This window comes from Cyanistes caeruleus, chromosome 1, assembly GCF_971803275.1.
Source record: "Cyanistes caeruleus chromosome 1, bCyaCae1.hap1.1, whole genome shotgun sequence".
Taxonomy (NCBI): Eukaryota; Metazoa; Chordata; class Aves; order Passeriformes; family Paridae; genus Cyanistes; species Cyanistes caeruleus.
In genome coordinates this window covers 108,428,894-108,454,292 of record NC_141701.1, presented here as the reverse complement: position 1 = coordinate 108,454,292, position 25,399 = coordinate 108,428,894, and the positions used below count along the sequence as shown (strand labels likewise).

Here is a 25,399-nt window from a genome sequence, read left to right as displayed (position 1 = left end):
ACAAGTTCAGTTGACAATCCCTTTTGCCACTTGACTCCTTATAGAATAGCCTTTGGCAGGCAGTGCGTGAGAACCTTAATTTGTTACAGCTGTCAGAGAGATGTGCATTGCTTTCTTTTCTGTTCTGCCTGGTTTCCTGTGGAAATGAGGCTTTTTCTGTCATGCTCGCTCACTGACAGGCTGTCCAACCTTATCCTATTTACGTTTTTAATCCATTGGCCAATTTTAGTCCTATTTAATGCTGAGGCAGATGCCTTAATGATATTGAGTTCTACCACTGTAATGAATACTGGCAGCCAGATAGAGGAGAGAGATGTAATTAATGCCTGTTCTGATGAAAAGATTTTGGTGTGTGCTCAGCTTTTTCTGGGTATCAGGCTTTATTAGCTCTTTTGTGAACAAAACTGCCTGGTTTTATATTGTTAGCATTATTGTAGAGTTTTAATTAGTGGCTTTGGCTCTGTGGTTTATCTTGCTATCATGCATCAGAGCCCTAATAAGGGTTCAAAATGCCACTGAGCATGACAGTGTTGAGTGTGTGGGCTGTGATACTACCAAACATTGGCGTTATTAATTCTGGGAGATAATAGAACTCCATAAGGACAAAAATCTCTTCTTTCATCACTCTCCCTGACCCTGACTCCTTAGCTGGTCTCGTTTTATGGGAAGGCCATCATCTGCTGCCTGGGGTCTCCATCCTGAAGCAAAGATTGCAGCATATTGGGCTGCTGAACACTTCTCCATGCCAGAATTCCTCCTTGAACCATACAGCCCTCACCTTCACCAGCTTTTGTCCTGGGATCTGGGGTTCCTGCCTGACTTTCTGTGCAGAAACAGTGCTGTGTCTCACCCCATTGCTGCAGAGTAGCATGCCTGCTATGGGTGGAAGAGCGACATGGAGACAATTCACTTGCTCTCTTGTTCCACTCAAAACATTGCCCATGTAGTACCATGGTAGGAGGGAATAATGGAGATTAAGATAAACTTGTCATCCCATTGAATCTCTGGGATCATTCCATCAGGTTACCCGAGGAAGCCAGTTTGACTTGCCTAATTCAGGCATTTCCTATCTACATGATAATCTCTGACCTTTTGCATCTTGCACATTCTGTAAAAATGAGGCGGAACAAGCATTTTTTTCCATCTAGACAGAAAAAAAAAAATCATAAAGATTATTTACTTGAAACTGCAAAGAGTATCTGTTTGAGCACCTAGTCTAATTTAGTCAAACCCTTGTACAGGGTGTGAGCAGCAGAAACACACATTGTTTTAAAATTTTAAATTTATTAAAAGGCGTATATTGGGAATTGTCCTAGTTTAGGGCAAATCAGGAAGGAAAACTCTAAATGGGGATTTCTACAGGGAAATGCTTTTCTCCACCAACGGGTCCGGGAAAAGGGAAAAAAAAAAAAATTTTTCGTGGAGAGAAGTGGAAAAAGCTGTTTATTTAACAGAAAATTGAGTAATATTAAATAATAAAATTATTAAATAATAAAACCTCTTGCTGTTCGATGGGATGGTAAGTCTAGGAAGAAAGGTCTTTTTTTCATGTGGTGCAGCTCGGCTCACTCAGGTTCTTATCAGTCTCTCTGGCGCTGGAAAAGTGCCGAGGCCCAGGCCCCGGTGGGCTACAGGCGTGAGCTCCCGGGGTTTGGCTGGGTGTTCAGTCCAGAGCAGGCTTGCACAGATCCAAGAAAATTGAAAAAAACAAGGGTCCAGGGAACTCCTTTGCCTCAGCTAGTTAAAACTAACTAAAAGTCAGAGAGAAGCTCTGTCCCGCTGTCTGTCCGTGCTGCAGACACCACAGTCCAGGAGCGGGGTGCGTGGGAGTGATGTTTTCCTTAACACACTGCGCGCTTCTTCTTTCTTCTCTCTTGCTTTCAAAGACAGTCTTAAAGGTGCAGGACTTAATATATAACATAAACTAGACGATTGGGGATACCAGTATCATAAAGTCACTCCAGGACATTTTACCCCTTATCCCCATATCGTCAACTTATTATCAAAATCAATATATATATATATATATATATTTTAACCCTACAACACATACATTATATACAGACAAGGGCATTTATTCATAATCTTTACTCAACCATCAGATCTCCCTGAGGTACACATTGTGTTGTTCCATCTTTCTTCATTATCTACTATGTGCAACTCGGTCCTTGAGCAAAAACAACTCTACGAATGGGTTTGTCTGTACTCGAAGTAGAATTGATCTAAACTGTCTTTCCTAACAAACTTCTGAGATGTACTGCTGGGACCTTGTCTCCATCTATTTTATGCAGGGGCTCGGATTGGGCTGGGCTTGCTCGATTGGTGGAACCTCGGGTGTTAACTATCTAGGTGGCCTTTGCTAGATGCTGCTCTCAATTTTTGAAAGATCTCCCACTCAACGCTTTCAAGGTAGTTTTTAACAGTCTATTGTACTTCTTTACTTTTCCCGCAGCAGGTGCATGGTAAGGGATATGGTACACTCACTCAATGCCATGTTCCCTAGCCCAGCTGTTTATAAGGCTGTTCTTGAAATGAGTCTCATTGTCTGACTCAATCTTCTCAGGGGTACCATGCCTCTAAAGGACCTGCTTTTCAAGTCTCAGGATGGTGTTACGTGCTGTAGCATGAGGCACAGGGTAGGTTTCTAACCATCCAGTGGTGGCTTCTACCATTGTGAGCACGTAGCGCTTGCTTTGGCGGGTTTGGGGCAGTGTGATGTAGTCAATCTGCCAGGCTTCTCCATATCTATATTTGGACTAACGCCTACCGTACCATAGCGGCTTCAACCGCTTGGCTTGTTTGATTGTGGCACACGTCTCACAGTCATGGATAACTTGAGAAATACTGTCTATGGTTAGATCCACCCCTCGGTCTCGTGCCCACTTATAGGTGGCATCTCTACTTTGATGGCTTGAGGCGTCATGGGCCCATCGAGCTAGGAACAACTCTCCCTTGTGTTGTCAATCTAAGTCTATCTTTGACACTTCTATCTTTGCAGCTTGATCTACTTGCTCATTGTTTCGGTGCTCTTCATTAGCCCTGCTCTTGGGGACATGGGCATCTACATGACGGACCCTCACAGACAGTTTCTCTACTCTGGTGGCGATGTCTTTCCATTCATCAGCAGCTCAGATTGGCTTTTTTCTGCGTTGCCAGTTGGCCTTTTTCTACTTTTCCAGCCATCTCCACAGAGCATTGGCTACCATCTATGAATCCGTGTAGAGGTAGAGCTTTGGCCACTTTTCTCTTTCAGCAATGTCTAGGGCTAGTTGAACAGCTTTGAGTTCAGCAAGTTGGCTTGATTCACTTTCTCTTTCAGTGGCTTCTGCGACCTGTCGTGTGGGGTTCTATACGGCTGCTTTTTACTTCCGGTTCATCTTTACGACTTGACAGGAACTATCAGTAAACAGAGCGTAGCGTGTTTCTTCTGCTGGCAGTTGGTTGTACGGTGGAGCTTCTTCAGCCTGTGTCACTTGTTCTTGCTCTTCTTCATCAGTGAGACCAAAGTTTTCACCTTCTGGCCAGTTTGTAATTATCTCCAAAATCCCAGGGCGATTTGGGTTTCTAATACGGGCGCGCTGCGTGATGAGGGCGATCCACTTGCTCTATGTAGCGTCAGTGGCGTGGTGGGTAGCAGGAACCTTTCCTTTAAACATCCACCCCAGCACTGGCAGTCGGGGTGCCAGGAGGAGTTGTGCTTCTGTGCCAATCACTTCTGAGGCGGCTTGAACTCCTTCATAGGCTGTTAAAATTTCCTTCTCTGTGGGAGTGTAGTTGGCTTCAGACCCTCTGTAACTTCGGCTCCAGAATCTCAGTGGTCGGCCTCGAGTTTCTCCAGGCACTTTCTGCCAAAGGCTCCAGGACAGACCGTGGCTCCCGGCTGCAGAGTAGAGCACGTTCTTCACATCTGGTTCTGTTCTGACTGGGCCAAGGGCTACTGCATGAGCGATCTCTTGTTTGATCTGAGTAAAGGCTTGTTGTTGTTCAGGGCCCCACTGGAAAGTGTTCTTTTTGCGGGTGACCAGGTAAAGAGGGCTCACAATCTGGCTGTACTCAGGAATGTGCATCTTCTAAAAACCTATGGCACTTAGGAAAGCTTGCGTTTCCTTCTTGCTAGTGGGTGGAGACATTGCTGTGATCTTATTGACGACCTTAGTGGGAATCTGACGCCGTCCATCTTGCCACTTTACCCCCAGGAACTGAATCTCACGAGCTGGTCCCTTAACTTTGCTCTTCTTGATGGCAAAACCGGCTTTCAGGAGAACCTGGATGATTTTCTCTCTTTTCTCAAAGACCTCTTCAGCTGTCTTTCTCTAAACAATGATGTCATCAATGTACTGCAGATGTTCTGGAGCCTCACCCTTTTCTAGGGCAGCCTGGATCAGTCCATGGCAAATGGTGGGGCTGTGCTTCCACTCCTGGGGCAGTCGGTTCTAGGTGTACTGCACTCCCCTTCACGTGAAGGCAAACTGAGGCTTGCATTCTGCTGCCAGGGGAATGGAGAAAAATGCATTGGCAATGTCAATAGTGGCGTACTACTTCGCTGCCTTGGACTCCAGCTCGTACTGGAGCTCTAACATATCCGGCACAGCAGCGCTCAGCGGTGGAGTCACTTCATTCAATGCACGATAGTCCACAGTCAATCTCTATTCTCTTTCAGATTTACGCACAGGCCAGATGGGGCTGTTGAAGGGTGAGTGAGTTTTGCTGACTACCCTTTGGCTCTCCAGTTCTCGGATCATCTTGTGGATGGGGATCACAGCATCTCGATTTGTCCTATACTGCCGACGGTGCACCGTCGAGGTGGCAATTGGTACTCGCTGTTCTTCTACCTTCAGGAGTCTTACTACAGATGGGTTCTCTGACAGTCCAAGCAAAGTGTTCAATTGCTTGATGCTCTCTGTCTCTATAGCTGCTATCTCAAATGCTCACCTAAGCTCCTTTGGGTCTTTAAAATACCTGTTTCGGAGGTAGTCTATGCCTAAAATGCAGGGGGCCTCTGGGCCAGTCACAATGGGGTGCTTCTTCTACTTATTTCCAGTCAGGCTCACATCAGCTTCCACTAAAGTAAAATCCTGTGATCTCCCTGTCACACCAGCAATAGAAACAGATTCTGCCCCTACATATCTTGATGGGATTAGGGTACACTGTGCACCAGTGTCAACCAAGGCCTCATATTTTCGCGGTTCTGATGTGCCAGGCTAACGAATCCACACAGTCCAAAAGACACGGTTTTCCCTAGCCTCTACCTGGCTAGAGGCAGGGCCCCTCTAAGCTTGGTTATCATCATACTTGTCAGTTTGACTACAGGCTACTGGAGCGGCTTTCTTTTTGGTGGAGTATTCTCCCTGAGTCTTGCTGTCTTTCAGTTCAAGCATCCGTTTTGCCAGAGCAGCAGTAGATTTACCATCTCATCTTTTCATGTTTTCTCCACAGTCACGTAGGAAAAACCACAGCTCAGCTCGTAGCTTTTTCTCTCTATCTGGGGAACTTCTGCGTTGAGTACCAGGGCTCCTGGTCTGTACTGCTGAGACTGGAAGAAGATCTTCTCTGAATTTCTTGAGAGTCTCCTCTATTTTGTCGTGGAAGTTTTGCATACGTGTTTCTATAGCTGCAATTGTTGCCTGCATGGGGCCATGCACGGTATCTGCATATGCTCGAAGCTTCTTCGCCATATCCAGCACAGTCTCTTCTCGGTCATCCCGCTTCATTGTTGCTAAAGCAGAAGCGTATTCTTGTGGCCTAAGTCGAACAAGTTTTCGCCACATCACAGATGTGCATGGCACCAAGTCTGGATTTCTAGTACCTAAGTCACTCACAAAGACAATCTCTACTATTGCCATTTCTCTCAAGCGCTGAATCTCTTGTTCTATGGTTTTCTAACGAGTTTGCTGTATATAGAGATCGTCTGCACACAGATATCTTTGTGCCACACTTCTTAGGACCCGTTCCCAGAGACTATAAGGGTCAGCCCCCCTCATCATCTCCTGGTCAATAACCGGATCGTGTGACAGGGATCCCAGATGCCTCGCTTCAGTGCCATCCAGAACTGTAGCCTCTCCTGCAGCATCCCACAGACGGACTAACCAACTAATTATAGATTCATCAGGTCGTCGAGTGTAATCTTTTCTCAGGCCACGAAGGTCCTTCAGGGAGAAAGGTTCACCAGTGCCTTCTGATTTTGTGTCAGTTGCTGGTCTTGAGGGTCCTTCCCCCGCATCACCATTATCATCATCTACTGGCCGATCGGTTTTGGTTTTGAATTTCATGCCTCTCGTGGCAGGAGCAACAGACACTGGCTTAGGCTCACTGTCTGGTTTGGCTGCTGGCTTAGGCTCACTGTCTGGTTTAGCCTGAGTCACTGGGGTAGCTGCTGATTTATCTGCCTGCCCTACAGTATCTAGCACCGTGCGATAAGCATACGCTAGGGCCCAGCTTATTGCAATGATATTTTTCTTTTTAGAATCATCACAGCAATTCTCTTCCAGATATTTCCTTACTTCATCTGGGTTCTGAATTTGTTCACGTGAAAATTCCCAGGCTGGGGGATCAGAAAATTCCTTCAGAGTTCGGCCAATTCTCTCTCATTCTCTACACTACTCAGGATTTCCCACACCTGAGTCTACTTCTAGGGCAGGGGTCTCATTGGCTCTTCTGGATATCTCAGCCCTCATCCTATAGAAGCCGCAGACTATATAGAGGAAGCTTAACAGCTGAGCCAGCTGTACTACCAGGAAAGTGGTATCCTTAACACTCAGGGGAAACTGGGTATTCTCAAAGAGGGACATAACAGATTCAAAGGAGAAGAAGGAAAGAAAAGGCTGAAACGCCTCATCCCCTGGTCTTCCTCTAACAAACTGGGTGCAATTACCAATAAACTCCCAAAATGTGCCACTAGGACTGGGAGGCAGGGTCGGGCGAAGAAACCATGAGCCAAACATACCTGACAGAAACTTCAGTAGTTCTATAAACTTACTATAAATCAGTATCACCGAGCCCAGCACAATAACCATTCTAATTCGTTCCCCTCTACTGTGAAAGAGGGCAAAGACAGGTATTAAAACCTCAAAAACTTTTAGGGACCAGGTCCACATGAAGGCCTCCACCCCAAGAGACATTATGTATCCAAACAACATGACTACAGACTGCTTTATCCCAATACAGAATAAATACAACCAACAATCAGTACAGGTTTTTCCACTTTCTCTTGCCCCACGTTCGGGCGCCAAAAACTGTATTTGTCCTAGTTTAGGGCAAATCAGGAAGGAAAACTCCAAATGGGGATTTCTACAGGGAAATGCCTCTCTCCACCAACGGGTCCGGGAAAAGGGAAAAAAAAAAAAATTTTCCGTGGAGAGAAGTGGAAAAAGCTGTTTATTTAACAGAAAATTGAGTAATATTAAATAATAAAATTATTAAATAATAAAACCTCTTGCTGTTCGATGGGATGGTAAGTCTAGGAAGAAAGGTCTTTTTTTCATGTGGTGCAGCTCGGCTCACTCAGGTTCTTATCAGTCCCTCTGGCGCTGGAAAAGTGCCGAGGCCCAGGCCCCGGTGGGCCACAGGCGTGAGCTCCCGGGGTTTGGCTGGGTGTTCAGTCCAGAGCAGGCTTGCACAGATCCAAGAAAATTGAAAAAAACAAGGGTCCAGGGAACTCCTCTGCCTCAGCTAGTTAAAACTAACTAAAAGTCAGAGAGAAGCTCTGTCCCGCTGTCTGTCCGTGCTGCAGACACCACAGTCCAGGAGCGGGGTGCGTGGGAGTGATGTTTTCCTTAACACACTGCGCGCTTCTTCTTTCCCCTCTCTTGCTTTCAAAGACAGTCTTAAAGGTGCAGGACTTAATATATAACATAAACTAGACGATTGGGGATACCAGTATCATAAAGTCACCCCAGGACAGGAATACACTTAAATATGTTGTATGTGCAAGTTCAAAAATTATATGGTTTAGATCACTGCTTTACTTGTCTTTTAGATTTGTGATTTCTAATTGACCTGTCAGACTTTCATAAACCAGGCTGGTTTTATTTTGAGTTATGAATCTGAGGCAGAAGTGGCAAATAAGGTGATATATAGCCCAGTATTGTGATTCTTTTTAAAATTCCAGTCTTGGCTCAAAATTATTTTCATAGATGTTCTTGGTTGAGTTCCTGAGTAAGTATGCAATAAGTGTGTTCTTTTTTTCCTGTAGCAAGATATTTAAACATTAATATATACAAGAGTAAGTCAGCATGTCATGAATAAGTATTCTTGCAGCTTAGTCTGTTTTGTGGAACCTCTAAATTTTGTTTAGACTTTTATGTTACTCTAATCTTATAAGTGGTTTTTATCAGCAATTGGAAATGGTAAGGTACTTACCACTAATTCTGAGAAATAGAGAGAATGAATGTAAGTACGTGCACACTGTGTTAAAAGCTTTTGTTTTACTTGTTTTTCATTGATTCTTATTTATTCTTCTCATAGGGTTATATCTATGACTAGTTGCACATGTCAGAAAATGTGTGATGAGTTTGCAGACTTGTCTGCCTTCAAAACTCTTCCCTCTACATGCTTTTTTATTACTGCTGTCATGGAATATATTGCCTAATTTGTAAATATCAAAAGCACTGTAAAATGGGAGATAGCAATTTACTTAGTACCATGCATACACAATTTATTTCAGTTTTTTTAAATGAATGAGCTCTTCTGCTGGAAAACAGGAAACTTTATACAGAGTGCCTACAAACACTTTCACAGTTAACAGGCATCTTAATATTGGTCCTAACTAGTAGAGAACCCAAATCTCTCTGAAATGAAGGATATCATTAATGTTGCTTGACAGATTTGAGCTATTATGAATAATATGACCCTATGGGTCAGAACAAAACAAAGTTTTTATTTTCACAACTGTTGGTTGGAAGGATTTTATTATTACTGTGCACCAAGCTTTTTTTGACTTCCATAAACTGCTTTCCGATTTGTAAAGGGTTCTGAGAGCAGCACTGCATTTTCATGTGGCTTCTGTGCCTTGGCACAGCTGAGTGCCTGGAGCAGCAACCTGTCTTTCCTTAGAGTTGTCTCTCTGGAACTGAGTAAATTTTGCTCTGGTTTGTGAATCAGGGAGAGTTTAAGTGGGTTGGCCATGGGTGGCTTAAGGGAACATAGGAATTTTTGCTTTCCCATTCTAAATTTAGAATATGCATTTTTCATATTCATATCACATCTGCAAAAGTTACTTGAGGAGTATGTACAACATGAATATGTGGAAAGAGGATAAAGATTTCCCATTGAAATTTTGATTATGTTTTTGTTCTTTTCATTCCAGTGAAATGAAGCAGAAGTTGGATGAAGAGGGTAACAAGTGCAGCATCCTTTCCAAGCAGCAGAAATTCAATGAGCACTGCTGCATTCGCTGCTGTTCCCCTTTCACATTTCTTATCAACAGCAAGCGACAGTGCCAAGACTGCAAGTACAACATCTGCAAGAGTTGCAGCACTTACCAGAAGAAGGAGAAGGCTTGGATTTGCAGTGTCTGTCAGCAAGCAAGGTAAAGGCCTTTTTTTCAGCAACTTGTGCAAAGCAGCTGTGGTCTGACCTGAGCTTTTCTCTGTATTTGTCAGCAGTTAACTCTGGTGGGATAGGAGCTGAAGTACCTGTTTATGTAGAGGCTGATTTATTCCTGACATGCCTGGTTTTTGTAGAGGTTAATTTGCTCTGAGAGTGTTTGGTTACCTGTTGCATTTTCCAGGCTTGTTTAGCTGGACTGATATATCAGCAAGCAGTAACTGGGCATAGCTTGTGCAGGACTGGGATGTCCTGAAACACTTGGGTTACTAATGGAACCTGAGCACAGATGGTGCTAAGGCAGTTAATAGTTTGGCAGCTAATCCCACTGATGGGTCAGGAATGGAAGGAAGAATATTTGCAAATAGATTATCCAGCTGTGACTGTGTTTTAAAGTGCTTTTCTAAATGCCAGCTTATTGGTGGGGATGCCTTGAGGTTACTTTGGCAAGTACCCAAAGAAAATAGCAGTGCAACTTGTTATAATTCATAACATCTGCTAAGAATATGCTGCTGGGCTTCTATTTGCAGAGGGTATCAGGGATTTACTATCTCACCCTTCTGAGGCTAACAGAGCTCTAATATTTAAAGATAGCACCAGAAAAACAAAGCAAAACACGAATAGTAGAGGGGCCATCCCTTTGGAGGTGACTGTGATAGTCCTTGTCTTCAAGCTCCAAAAGCAGCCATAGCTGTGGTGAGGTAGTCCTGACTGACACAGTTTAACTCAGTCAAGAAGGGTGAAAGAAGTAACTCATTTCCTTATGGTTTAGTTTTCACCACTGGTGACTAAAGCAGCTGAACATGTGTGACAATGATGGCTGTTTATTCTTTACCTTTCTCTTTAGTGGAGAACGCAGGATGAAGACAAGAGACAAGTCCCTTTGCAATGCTTTATTTGCATACTTACCAAAGCTGTACTATTCCCTCTTGTTTCCCATTAACACCCTCTTGAAATCACAGAATCACAGAATAACTAGGTTGGAAGAGGCCTTCAAGATTGTTTAGTCCAACCCAGCCCTAATACCTCAACTAAACCATGGCACTGAGTGCCACATCCAATCTTTGTAAACACGTCCAGGGATGGTGACTCCACCACCTCCCCAGGCAGACAATTACAGTACTCTATCACTCTTTCCATAACATACTTTTTCCTAATATCCAACCTATGAGCCAGTGCTTGTTTCTGCCTTAGTCATTCGACCATTGCATATTACACCTCTTCCTTCCATTTATCCTGCGTTCACTCATACAGGCAGCAGCACAGCAGCCAGGTTTGTGGATGCTGATGAACTGCACTTAAAATACCTCTTGCTGTCTCCATGAAAATGTCTCAGAAGAATTTAACTTCAAAAGAAGAATCTGTAGCTATATTATAAAATACTATTTCTTACTCTTGAAGTCAGGGCTTTGCCCACAGTCCTGTGCAGCCCACAAAGTCGCCCATCTGTAATTCAGTTATAAACATTTTCTTTATTTATGAAACCTGAGACACAGCATGAGTTGTTTTTCAGTGAATACATTAACTAACACTGCTGCTAATCATTTTATGTTCTCGTTTATTGGACTGTGCAACTTAGAAATCCCTGTAGGTAGATCAAGGGCTAGTATCCCTCGGAGTCTGCTGATGTATTTTGATTTGGTGGGGGCTTTTTTTTTGTGTTTGGGGGCGGGGGTGGTATAACTTTTTGAGGTTTAACTCTCGGTCAGTATTTCTTCCAGGGAAAAGCACAACAGTCTGTTTTGAGTTCTTGTCATCTTTTCAGTGACTTTTCCTCAGGTGGACTGTGTTCTCATGCCTCTCCCCAGCTCCTCTGTTTGTGTCTTATTTTTAGGTTTAATCAGGTAGCACAGGTAATGGAGGTGGTTCTTGGTTTTAGCTGTTATTTGCCCGCACATCTTACTGCACAATAGAAAGTGAGCTCTAGTGGGCTAGAAATATCTGAAGACCATGTTCTATGCTCAAGAAAAGCTAACATGTTGAGTTAGTCTTTCAAGGCTTGACCCCAGTGGAAGTACCTGTTCTGTGGATTTTCATTTTCCAAGGCAAACATCTACATTAGCATTTAGCAGAGAGCAAAAATTCAGGTCAGAATTTGAAACATAGAACATTTGTAGAAAATCAATCAAAAAAGTCCTCGCTTCTTCCAAAAGCAGCAATATGCCAATGAAAACTTTGGTGTTTGAATTCCTTTAAAGCACATCTCCTGTTGCCATACATTTTTTAGAATTTAGAAATTTGGCTTAGTATGTAATCTCAGGCTCAAAAATGTCTTTATAGAATGTCTGTATTAATCTTGTGAAGAGCAGGAGAACCTTCCTTAAATTTCCCAATTTCCCAGATTTAGCACATATTCTGCAAATGCTTTTTGATTTAGATTTGTCTCTGAATACTATTATTAATGTTCTCAGGGGGTTCATCTCTCATGGGTATCTTTTTAGTCTGTAAGTACTATTTGATAAAATTATATAATACTCATTTCAAGTTTTCGATTTCTGTATAGTGCAGTTCCCATTCTTCCAAAGCTTTGTACGATGTCTCCTTGTTAGACACCTGTCAGACAGTGTATTTAGGTAGCTTGCTGAGGTGTGTATTTTTTAAGTGCTCTTGGATAAGTAGATTCCAGGCACAGTTTCTTTGCCTTCTGGATTAATGCTTTTTATGCCAGAGGCAAAGGTTCTTTGCTCATCTAATAGAAATAAGATATGCATCCACTTTTCCATTCTTCAAGGAGCCATATCCCAGAACACCTTGCTCATGATACTCTGCTTTCCAGTTTAACACTTGTACATATAAAAATTAGAATAAAACAAAATACAACAAAAACAAAACAAACAAACAAGTACAAAAAAGCCCCACCAAGCACAATCTATTAAAATGCATATTTTTGCAAGTTTTCTAAACTAATCATATTTTACTTTTGGACTGATTAGTATGAGTACAAAGAGTCCAATCCAAAATACAGTGCACAAACATCTGGCTGTCCCCTCAGCTTTTAATGGCTATCATGTGTGAATTCCCCTGCATTCTTGGCTCACTTCTTCAGGTCTCACCATCTGTATGGTAAAATATTTCTGTCTCTGTTGTGAGTGGGAGCATGGGCACCTAATCCTTTCATGCCTTCACATCCATCTGTCCTGTGATTTTCACAGCTGTTCTCAAAACTCTTGCTCGGGTAGTGAAAGTTCATCACTTAAAGGACTCCTGCTTTGCTTTCTTGAGTCAGGCCATGGGTTAGAGGGTGTTCAGGAAGTCATTATTCTGCTTTATAAGAGCTGTTTGGTTGGCGGTCCTTTCCTAGTAATAGTTAAGAGACAGAGACCCAGTCACTGGTCCTTTGATCAATTAATTGTGTCATTAATAAGTGAAAAGCACAGTCATGCTGCACATACTCAGGCTTCCTGCAGTCAAAGTAGTGTTTTGGGCTGCTTAAACTGGGTCTCAGAAATTGTCACACTGGTTGCTTGCAGCACGGATTTATCTGAATGTTTAAGAGAACTGCTTTTTTTTGTTATTTTTTTTTAACTTTGGTTTTCATACATCCTATTTAATTACTGCTTTTAAAAAGAAGAAAGCAAAGGTATATCAATTGTCTTCATCAACTCTTCAATCCAGAGCTATTACTGAATGTTCCTTATATTTTCTTTTCATCTTTTTGTGGTGCCTCGTTGAATATAGCTAGGCTTTAACAATTTGCATCAGTAGCAAATGTAATTGCCTTACTGGAACTTGAAAATTAGTTAGACTAATTAGATATGCACTAGGGTTTTTTAATGCACATCGGAGTGAGATCTGAGAAAATGCATTAAGGTCTAGTCTACCTGCAGTACCCAGTACATTTTCTGCAACAGGCATGTATTGGAATCAACATTAATATAAAAATGGAGCAACGCTTCTGATAAAATGAAAATTGCAACAGAAAATAAAAGTCTAGACTCACTTGGCAGGCAGAACACTCTCCAAATAGAAAGGAGCTTTGCCAGCCTCAGGAACAGTCCTAAATAAAACATTTATATTTCATATGATTTTGTTTGGAGTGCTCTGTAAAACAATGTAATGGGTTTTAATGTCAGCAGAACAAAGCATGTATTTGTGGAAACATGATAAAGTTGAAATTAGCCTGCCAAAAGGATATATCTCTTCTGCTTAGCTGATGTAAGTTTTAGTGTAAAACTCTGCAGTCTCTACAGAGAAAAAGAAAAAAAAAAAAGCACCAAAATTTGGTAAAACTATGGTATGGTACTTGAGGAAAAGTAATACTTCTGGTTAATAACTGAACTTTGTATTTGTTTGTCTGTAACAAAAACAGTCAGTTTCAGGACTTAGTTGAGGAAAACTAATGAAGATATAATGCTGCTTAGCAATTTTGTTTTGCTTTCAAGCAGGCTCAACCATCTGGTAAAAGGAAGCCAAAATGTATTTTAGGTAGTCTGCCTCAGCCATAGCTTGTGTATAGTTTTGTGACAGTTGCTATTTCTGCTGTTTGAAGTCCCTTTCTGACATTAGTGAGAACTTCTACAGAACTTGGAAGCTGTGACACTGTCAAGTAAATGCCAGGAAATGTGTTTTTGCTTCCGAGATCATAGAATTGTACAGGAGCATTCGCTTGCTCTGTGGCATAGCATAGAAGATAAAGTCTTAGTTCTACCATGTGCCTGTTGTCTTCATTTGACCCATATGGGTCTTGTTCTGCTTTTTTGAAAGTTCTCTAAATGATCCCATTCATAATGTACTTAAGGGATTTACTAATTTTAAGTAAATTGCAGTGAAAATTATTTTTCTCAGTTGTATATACTTGTAGAAATTGATGCAATTCCTTCAAAAAAAGGCATGCTACTCTATTCAATTTCTTTCCTTCCTCCTTGTCCTGCCACTGTCTCTCTGTTTTGTATCCTGTTGCTTGACCTCCTTGTCCTTGCTGTGCTTTAGCATCACAGTGGATCATAGACACCATATCCTTTTGCTCACTGTACCTATGAAGAACAAGGACAAGAGCTTTGATTTTGCACAGGAGCCAAGAACAGTCTTTGGTTTATTCAGTTGTTCCCTAACTGGGGGAGGAGAGAGAGAAATGTGCAAACTGGTTGCTTTGACAGGTTGATCTCTGCTGGGTTTTTTGCTGTACTGATCTGTCTTAATTATTTTGAAGTATTCACTGTGAAGAATTTCATTTCTGCTAGACAGAATAAAGCTGAACTTGCATAACATACAGCAGACTGCAATGCTGCACTTTGCTTTAAGGAAAGTATCTAAAAATGGAATTGAAGAGGAGAGTAAGAAAGAGAGGTCTATTAAAGCAGCTAAATACAAGTGCTGATTAGGTGATCTTTTCTAACTTTAAGTAGCCTTGGAAGTGAGTGTCTGGAGGACTAATCAGTGTTTTTTAGAAACTCTGGATCCCAGTTTTAGCAGTCAAGTGACCTTGGGGAAACTTCAATGTGTCAGGTTTCCCCCTGAGCAGAATGGATTTGATGACCCTGAGCTCTTGGAGGTTAGTGGTTAGAAAGTTAAATGCTCTGGTTGTAAAGTGCTAAGTATTATTAATGTACTGTTATTAGAGGAGTTTTGCTGCAGTCAGCATGCCTAAACCTTTGTGGTTTTCAGTTGCAGAGAAAGGTAAATGCTTGGATTCTTCTAGGAAATGAATGAGGGTGGAATATGGTGGCTCTATGTTCATTGTTAGTATATAAATGGTTGCCTGTGTTTGGCTTCTCTTACCTTCAGCAAGTCAAGGTAAGAAAGGCTATTTAACATTTTCTCTAGTAGTAATAAATATTACATACATAGTGTGCAAAAATATTGGGACTGCTAAGCTGGGAGGAGCTGGATATGAAAGGATGTAACACAGTTTTTCCACATAATAAGCAGCATACAAATTATAGGTTGGATTTACTTAGCCTTTCAGTTTTGAAAAGCTGAAGGACTCCCAGTGAGGGTGACAAATTAAAAGCTAATTAAAATTGCACAACATTTTTTAAGTATGGGCACTTAATGTTACATGGGAACATCATGCCTTACAGTCGCTGAGATGGAAAATATTAAGTATCAAGCACACTTTATGGAAGCACTTCCCTTGTGTCAGTTCTGCAACTGGAACTTCATGTGCTGTTCATCATAAAACGCGAATAAAGCAAGAGGCCATGCTATGGTTAACACTCTAGTGGTAGCTCTAAGCAGAGCAGAATGCCCTTTCACACAGACATATCACTGAACATCTTTTTATTATCACTAATGAAAGATTGCTACCTGGTTTCATGTATGTTTGTTTCAGCATTTGGTGAGTCCTCATGCTTTCTTATGTTGTATTTGTGCAACCACCAAGATTTAACAAAGTACAGTTTGCTGTGGTTAGTAAAGGGGATTGTTTCTTGGTGAGAAGATTGGAAATCCTCCAGACTTGCAGCCACTGGAAGTGAATGGCAGTAACAAATGTGTCTTTCCTCTAGCTAGTGCAGTTTGTGGTATTGCCCTCTTAAAACGTTCTTATGTTACCAAAGAAGTTAAAGTGAGAATTTAATTTGTCATTTAAAAAAATATTGACCACATCAATAAACAAGTCACTTTGTGTTCTTATTGTTCAGGCCCATCTTTCACATCAAGTAGATACTGAAGCTCTCACTGCTGAAGTGTCTCCAGTAAGAATCTATGAGATTCTACACTCACATGTTCCATCCTGCTTCTGCAGCTTAAGGGAAAAGGAAGGTGGAAAAAGCAATTGCCCTGTGTTTCTGACAAAGACAAGGTTTCCCAAACTTGTGTGCTGAATTAAGGATTTGGGTTTCTTGTGCTTTTTTTGTAATAGCATATCTTTTCTGCATCTGGGCTTTTGTGAAGTTTTCTTTCAGATAAGCACTGCATGAATCTGGTTAGAGAGTTAATTACTCTTCTTATTTCTCCTATTCTCTCAGCTTTCAAAATAAGACCCTAGATTTGTGGACCATGAAATAAATGATAATGGTTACCTGTTACTTGTTCTGGAAGTGTGTTTCATACGCTTCGCTTTCTTACATCCCACCTGCATCTTTTGCTAGAGCAGTCCAGGCAAACATCTTGCCCACTTTATCCCAGGAGCTAACAGACAGCTCTTTCATTTATCTTGTTTTCACAAACAGGATCATGTTAACATAGTGGAAAAGCCATCTCTGACCTAAAGCTGTCTTTGAGTTTCCACCCCCATTATTTCAAGTTGTTTCATCCTTTTTTAAAATTAATTCTCGCTGAAGCAGCTTCAAAAAATAAAGATTAAATTTTGACATAGTGCCTAAATAAAAATTGCCTAAAACCAGAACCCCTTTGCTTGCAGAAGTTGTGAATACTTTGTAAGTGCTGTTTGATCATAGTGAAAGAAAGCTTTTGTTTTCAGATTAGTATTGGACTTATAGTGCGCTTGGATTTACTTTGATAAGTTGTTTTTATCAGAAAGGTGCTGTAGTAAAAATGAAAATTCTTCACAGTAACTGGAAAATAATGAGTGCCAACATAAAAATAATAATACCAAATATGTCTTCCATTCTCCTCATACCCTCATCCCCACCAAAATATTTGAAAGTTATGTATATTTCTGGGAATCAGAAATATCATGTTGTGGCTTTACAGTTTGACTTTTGTCTCTAGATGTTAGAAGCCAACAGGAAGAGCTAGCACTTCTTTGAAGGAGTTTTGTTAGTCCCTTTTTTTGAGGGCTGCTCTGTGACAGTGGCCAGTGCCTTCCTGAATGAACACTTTTGCTTTGGGAAGGAATCTTTGTAAGGTAATGAGGTGGGTAGCTGCTGCATCTGTAATACTGTCTGTTCTGGTCTTTTTGATTTGAAATTTAATATGCTGTAAAGCTGGTTGTTGTAATTTGGTTGTGATGTGTCTGGGCAATATGTGGGAGTCAGATGCCCATACTGGTTCATTTTTGTTTCATCTCTGTTTCTGGCCATTGATGTGAAGATTTGTGAGGTGCTTCTCCAGGCTGAAAGAGCCTTCCTTCTCTTTTCATTAAGGTCCCAAGTGGTAATTAGTATTGAATGAAAGTTTGTTCATCTAATTAGGAAATACTGTTTCCCATCATCTGTCTCACTCTGAGGTTGTATGTGAGATTAATAGCATAATGGAGACATCATGGTTCACATGGTTCTCAATTTGCTGATGACAGATTTGCTTTGTGTTCATGGTTTTTCCTGGCTGCCAATCACAGAGTCACAGAATGACTAGGTTGGATGAGACCTTCAAGATCATCAAGTTCAACCCAGCCCTAACACCTCAACTAAACCATGGCACTGAGTGCCACATCCAATTTTTTCTTTAAACACATCCAGGGATGGTGACTCCACCACCTCCCCAGGCAGACAATTACAGTACTTTATCACCCATTCTGTGAAAAACTTTTTCCTAATATCCAACCTATATTTCCCTTGGCACAGCCTGAGACTGTGTCCTCTCCTTCTGTCAGTTGCTGCCTGGAAAAAGAGACCGACCCCTCTCAATGTAAGGGCTTGTAGAATAGTGCCTGGAGTATGGAAACCTGAATAAATGCTTGTGAGATAGAGGAAACCCATATAAAGAATGGTAGAAAATTGCATCAAGAGTCACAGCTGTAATCTTGTCTCTGATGTGTTTGCAGGACTTCATAACCTAGGGTATCTGAGCTCTCTGTATTTCAGGTAGTTGCAACTGTCAAAAGCACTTTAAGACTCTGGCAAGATAAAAAGTGAATTAATATCTGTTAGCAGGAAGGAAAAATATTATGGTGATTTGTCCCAATCCTGCAAACTCACCAGTAACCAGGCTTGTCTGTGGTAGCAGAGCATACCTTCAATCAAACGTGCTTTTCGAAATTGTCCTGAGGGGGAAAGACTGTAGAATGCTGTACTGAGAAGTGTGAATATAGCTCCACAGTGAATGACCCTGCCTCCTGTGCTTCAGAAATTCTCAGACATTCATTTTGGGGTGGTGGAGGGGAAGTAGTTCTCTTACATGTTCTAAAAAACCCCACATTACAACTGGTGCCTTTCAATCTTTGGCATTGTGACCTATCACAAAATGCCTTCTTGTGTTTTGCCTCTAGGATCCAAGGGCTGCTGGGTGTAATGGAATTTAAGGCTAATATTTTGGAACATGTCTGTACTAACATTGCTCCCTGAAACTCCTCTGAGTATAGACCACTCACACAGAAAACATATTTAACTAGTGTCCCTGTTAGTCATGAGCATAGTGTGGAAACAGTGGTCATCTTTCTCATCATGGAAATTATAATTAGAGGTCAAATATTCTTGAGAGACACCAGCTTTCAAAGCAATCTTACGTACGGTTTGGGTAGCATACTTCACTGAGTCCATTCTGTGTGGTACATTTAAATACCGTATTTTCCACTTTTAAAGTGTTGCAGTTGCTACCAAAGAAGGTGGTTCTGGCAAGAGAAACAGCAACAGAGTGAAGGGAGATTGACAGGGAAAGTATAAGGAGGAGGGTGGGGGAAATAGTACAATTGTAGTTTGAAAAATTAGTCATGTAACGTGTCATTGTAATTCCCAACTGGCAATTAAACAGCACATATCTGCATAAAGGATTAGTAACACTAGAGGGTAATGTTCAGGATCCTGAACAGCACTTCCAGTATATAATTTGCAAATGGTTTGATGGATACCTACCTCACACACTCTGTAAGCTGCCACATTCCAGTGCTTAATATGATTAGCAAACACAGACTTTCAGCTTTGTAGGTAGCTGGCTGTGACTTTACGATATGTTGCATTAATAGACTTAATAAAAAAAGAAGAAAAAAGAAAAAGGGATATAGCCAGTTGGAAAGATGACACTGTTTATTCCTCCTCAGGTATCAGGGTTCTGTGCCAGCTTCCAGGGTTGTAGTGACTGGGGCTCCAGCAAGCTTCTCTCTGGTGATAAGAGAGGTCCAAGGTGAAACAGAGCGAGCGATTCACAGCAGGTTCTGCAGGGCTTTCAAATGCAGCAAACGAGACCCTGAGAGAAATGGAGAGGTAAATTCAAAACAATGCGCATTGGTCCCTCTGTAGTGGTATCACTTTTGTGTTACCTTTTTTTTTCCATGATAGCTCACTTTTGAAAGGATTAATAGATGCCAAATAAGCTTCTCAGGAGATCAGCATGGACTAGCTGCAGCAACAGCATCTGGAGTAATCTGGATATGAAACATTGAGGAGGGAGTTTCAGGACAGAAACCCTCTTTGATCTCAGAGAGCCAGGACTTCAGCCTTGCAGGCTTTATCTAAATCTGCTGACTTTCAAAGGGATACAGAGCATTGTGCTAAATGAGCATATATGTCACCTCTGGAAGGTTTGCTGCAAGTTTGGCAGTGTCCTTCCCCACAGCTGCCATTTCCCAGATGCACCAGTTACTGATATTATAGCATCACGTGAGGAAATTACTGCCTCAGAATTCTGAAGGTCAGCTTTATTTCAGATGATCTCTGCCTAAGGGCAGCTGTGTTAAGCATTGCATGCCCTGGGTCCTTTTTGGTGAAACATAACAGGTGATGATGGTAATTCCTTTACGTATAAGTGTAGAACTTCTCGGGAAAGCACCTCCTCTAAATTCGGCTCAAATCTCAGGCACAGAACAGCTGATGGGTGCTATCAGAATGTAAATACAGATCAGCACAGCTTTTGAACTCTCTTATTTTATAAAACAGTGTGTGGTTTAGTCTTTTCATGGGCTTTGTTAGCTCCTGTCACACAAAGATTCTGCTTCACTCAATTCACATGTAACACTCCAGTTATTAAAGGGCACATTGAAAAGTTGCCACTGCAGCATTGCTTAAGCTGAAAAATGTTGTCAGGATTGCTTTGTAAAATAAAAAGTGAATGTATGTCTTCTCATTGTGGAAGCCAGACAGTTCTGAATTGTGTTGAATCTCATGAGTTGTCTGATATGTGTACAATTTTCATTTAGGTTATGAAGCTATCATTGTGGCTTTCAAAATTATTTGGACACTTCCATTTTGCTGGATGGTTGTTGATGCTGATTCTGTGCATTTCAAATGTCTTTGAATGGTTTTTGAAGGGCAGAAGGACTTCAAATCAAATCATAACTTTGATATATATTTAAAGGTTGGAAATTAATACACAGATTCTGCTATGGAGGAAAAGAGTGTTTCCTCTATGTCCCTACATATCATATATCACAGATATATATGAGTACTCAAGGATTTTTTTTTAGTACATGAAGGGAGGAAGTATTTTTATTACTTTGTAGGTGACAGAATTCAGGTGAGGAAGTAGAAGATGGACCTGGATTCTGCTTCCTGCTCAGGAGGTGCTCACCATCTGGTGTTAAGTGGGTCACTCTGGCTCTCCCTTTTTTGCTCTGAGAGAAATGCAATCCCTACCTTGATAAAGCTCATGTGAACTTTATATATATAAATAATATGTATTATTTTTTACTTGCTGTCGTACAAACCTGGAGTTTAAATAAAAACCATGGATGTGACAGGCTCCATATGGAATATCAGGGTTTTGGAAGGCTCCAGGCTCTGATAAACTTACTGTGTCTTGAATGATGAACAACAGTTATACCATCCACTTAACTAGGTCAGACATTTTAAAACTTTTCTCCTTCTTCATCCCCTATAAGGATCAGTCCAGAACCTCATCTCATCTATCAGGGGAGCATCTCCAGCCTACTTTTCTCTAATATCTTTATTGTGTGTCTCTGTGCTCTGTCCCTGTTTTGGCCAGAGTTTGAAGCAGGGCTTTCCAAGGTAGAAGAGGATGTTACTTTGTTTTACCCACAAGGTCCATGTTCAGAAAGGCATCAAGATGGCTCAGATTTTGCTGCCCTGTGTGCTGTAACATGGGAAAACAGTGGAATGGTGGGGACACAGAGCTGGGGTTTCTGCCTTCAGATTAAAAAAAAAACTCCTGCTGTAGACTTTTAAAAGTTGATTCACACTGCAGTGGTGTTTTTTCAATGGTCAAAACATTGCAGTTGAGCCTGAAAGACACCTGTAGGAAAAGCAGCCTTTCCTGTTCAAATGATTGTCAAGTGAAATTTGAAGAGAGCTCACTGGAAAATTCCTTAGTGGAGAACATAGCAGATGGGAAATCTTGATCAGAAAAAAACAAAACATAAAAATAAAGCTTTGCATTTAGCGAAGGGAAACACCTCCTCCGTAGTAGCTGTCTTTAGCTGCTAGATTTCAAGGGTTTAATAATTTTTTTAATAGTGAAGCAAAAATCTAAAAACTGTGCTGCTTCTGGTTATCACATAGACGTTCTCATACATTCTAATTGACAGACTGTTTCAGGCTTGTATCCAGGGCTGGCTGATTTGGTTGAAATTGGACAGCTGATACCATAAACTCTAAAAATTGTCCTATATTGAGATTTTTCATAGGTAGCCTGGTCCATTGTGATGGGATTTCTTAAATCATTGCAAATCCTGTTCATTAAATCAGATATGGGTGTACTTACACAAATGGCTGCTCCTCCTGTCCTTTCTGGGAAGACCAGCAGATGAAGTTTACTAAGATGCACCTGGGGAGCCAGACCAGGAATGAGAGCTCAATATAAGTGAGAATTTGGATTCTGTAACTGATTTCCTTTTAGGAGGGCTTCTTAATGCAAAGTGAGCTACATGTTTCATCCTGCATGTTTCAACTAACTTCCATTGTTATAACATGAAGAAAATCAGCATGTGACAAATATGATTCCTGCCCTTCATTAGTAAGCTCTGGAGCACATCTGCAGATGTGCTTTGTGTATCAAGGAAGTTGTTATTTAAGCATTACTGACCAAACTTCCTAAATTCTGTTATTTACATTTTGCAAGGAAAAAGCCTCAGACACTATGTGGTGGGAAATAATTAGCTTAATCAGAGAATGCTTTTAACTGGGACTGTGTATTAGCCAGAATTTCCTTAGTAGTGGGCAGTTTCTGTTAAGGCAAGTCAGACAGCATAACTGCCTTACCATGCTTTTGTGATGGCTTTCTTGTGCTAAAATTTTTTTTTGTCTTTGGTATCAAGGCAAATATAAAGAGATCTGGGGTGGAGAACCAGGTGCTAAGTGTCTTTATTGCTTCTCTATGATGTGACTTTTTCTAATCCTTTCAGAACAGCAACATATTGGTTGTTTGGCTCTTTTCCCTATTTGACATATATATAAGACAAGCAGAAAATCTTCTTTTTCCCTCATTTAAAATGACTTGCTCTCACTAGTGCACCATCTTCCTAGAGGAGGTAAAATGTTGGTACCAAAACCCACATAACAAATCTTCAGAGCCTCTGCATTAGCACAGTGCTGTTTCCAGAGCACAAAGGCTCACTCCTTTCAGGCACAGACCTCACAGGTCTGTTCTGCTTTTATTTCTAGCTGAATAATTGTCTCCAGATGCTTCTGTAGATTCATCTCGATCTGAACATTGCCCTCAGAATTAATGCAGCATTTACGGCCTCAGAGAGTCTGCAGAAAGTAAAATGCTTCTACTGCTCTCGTTACTGTTGGGATTTATTAGACAGCTGCTTTTATGCCTAATAATTAAAAAACTTGCAGTGTCAGGGGATATTGCCACAGGTCTGAAATAAATTAATTCAAGCTGACATGAAGATTTAAATGAGCTTTGCTTTTTCTTATGACAGAGAGCTGTACCATTTCACTTTGTTATTTTGGGGTTTTTTTAACAGATTTTTAACTTAGTCCGTGTTTGCAAGAGAGTATTTTTTTCCCAAGAGATAATAAGTTCCTTCCATGAGGTGAGTTGCCTAGCTTTCTACTTTCCCAAAAGAATTGAAATTTTTGTTTATTTTCCTCCAGATACTCCTGTTTTCATAAGTTTACAGTGAAAGATCACAAAATGCTTAGGGCCTGTTAAATGGTTTACACAAAGCCTCTGCAAGATGCCATTTGAGGTTCTGTGTTTCCTTTGATGCCAAGGATTTAGTTGTGTGTACAAGTACCGTGTCTAAATGGCTTTTCTGTGTATTTACAACCACTTTGACCTCATTACAAGAAGGACATGAAAAATGTTAATTTAGGATATTTAAAAATCCACAGTGGTGCTGTCAAAGGGAGGAAATCCACCCTGAAACTAAACTTGCCTTTCAGAGTCAGTGTGTATGTATCTAGTGGTATCATGTGGTCCTGGTTTAGCTTACATAAATAAATATGAACTATAAATAAATATTCACTAACATCATCTGTGAAATTTACTTGATGTTATTATGTCAATACTGTTTGTGTTTCCATAATTGAAGTTAAAATGAATTAAATATTTGAAGCAGAGCTCCATGAGAGGAAAACTTCACAAGAGGCATCCTTCATAGTGCTGCTAAGATTAACAAATACATCTAGGGGGTTGAAGTAAATATTCTGAAAATTTTATAAGTATCTTGATTAATTTGAATTTGATCTAATTTAAAAATAATTTCTCTCCATAATATAGCATAATGACAGAACAGGGCAAGCTGTTCAGACTTCCCATTTCACTGAATCACTGAAACCTTTTGTTATGTATGGGGAATTTCTTCTTATGACTGGCTTTTCTGCCATTCTCTATAATGAAAGTTTCTTTTTCAGCAGGGAATTAAGACATAATGTTTCAGTGACAGAAACTCTTAAAATCCCTTTGCTGTCTTAAAATTACTTCCCCTATACTCTTCTGTTCAGCAGGACAATCTTTTAAAATGCACATTACTCACTGATCTCTTAAAGGGAGTAGATGTCAATGCTTTCTGGGGCAGACAGCAACTTTGAGCTATCCCTGCTCTGCTCAATATCGACATACTCATCTTGCATTCCCAAATGAACCACAACTTTCATTGTGCCATGGTACAATATGAGTGGGAATGAAAAATATTTTTTAAAAATCTTGAACCTGGGACTTTGAGCCTTATAGGACTGCAGGCTATGATTGTACTGCTTTTAGCTGTTTGTGTAATTCTGCCTTGCAAGTACACACCTTAATGTAGCTGGACATATTTGAGATCTAAGTTGATCTTTTAGTTTGGTGGGTTTGGGATAACAGACACAAATTTGATGGTCTTTATTGTTTTTTAACTTAAGTTTATTTCTACAGACTCTTGATTGCAATGCTAGATTGAAATAGGCTTAAAATTTAAACCCAAATGTTGAAAATATAGAAGGGGTAAAAAAGCGCCTCTTTTTCTTGAGACAGTTAATTTCCTAGTAAAAATATAGGAATTTCATCTTGTAAATAATAGATCAGGCCTGAGAAAACTCAGAGCAAATGAACAGACAAGTGAATGAATGCAAAGAAAAAGGTAATGTACTCTGCAGAGAAATTCCTTTCTTTATGATTCTGTGCTTCCAATGGATACCTGCTACTTAAAACCTGAGCCATTTTCCCAGAGACCTTATATTTGTCATTGGTCTTTGATTATATTTCCTTGGCAACATTTCACTCTTCTGTTTTCCCATTCTCTAGCTTTAATTTGAAATGCAAGAGGTGGTTATTATTGAGAAAAGGTACAGTTCAGGCCCATCTTAGTGCTCCTGGTTACTTTTATTAACATTATATTTTATCAGCTAATACAGTAGATTTACTCTTTGCATCAATAGTGATCTTGTTGTCTTTCTTTGCTCTTAATGGTTCTTCAAAACATTTTTAACATTCTGTAGAATCTTGAGGGTTGCAAAAAGAAAATCACTGGGATCGTTTAGACACAATCTAATGCTCTAAGTACCTTAGTGACATAAAAGTGTTTAAAGAGCATTTTAAGCTGCAGTGGTGAGCACATGAGAGATAGGTCTTGCAATGATGAAGGAAGAAGCCTGTGAAGGGATAACTCAAACAGTCTGTCAGTCAGAAAAGTCAGTCAGTCTGTGATTTCTCACTGGTTTGCCCACAGGACATCTGACTTACTGTGGTCCCACTG

The 25,399-nt window shown here is 40.6% G+C and overlaps 1 protein-coding gene across 12 annotated transcripts in view; it reads left to right on the top strand.

Annotated features, from left to right (window-relative positions):
- MYRIP (myosin VIIA and Rab interacting protein) overlaps positions 1-25,399 on the top strand; it is a 311,648-nt gene that overhangs the window by 190,548 nt on the left and 95,701 nt on the right. For all 12 annotated transcript variants that reach the window (XM_086848804.1, XM_086848835.1, XM_086848831.1 and 9 more), the window contains exon 3: positions 9,305-9,526. In XM_086848804.1, the coding sequence (XP_086704930.1) occupies positions 9,305-9,526 (222 nt within the window). The remainder of the gene's footprint in view (positions 1-9,304; positions 9,527-25,399) is intronic.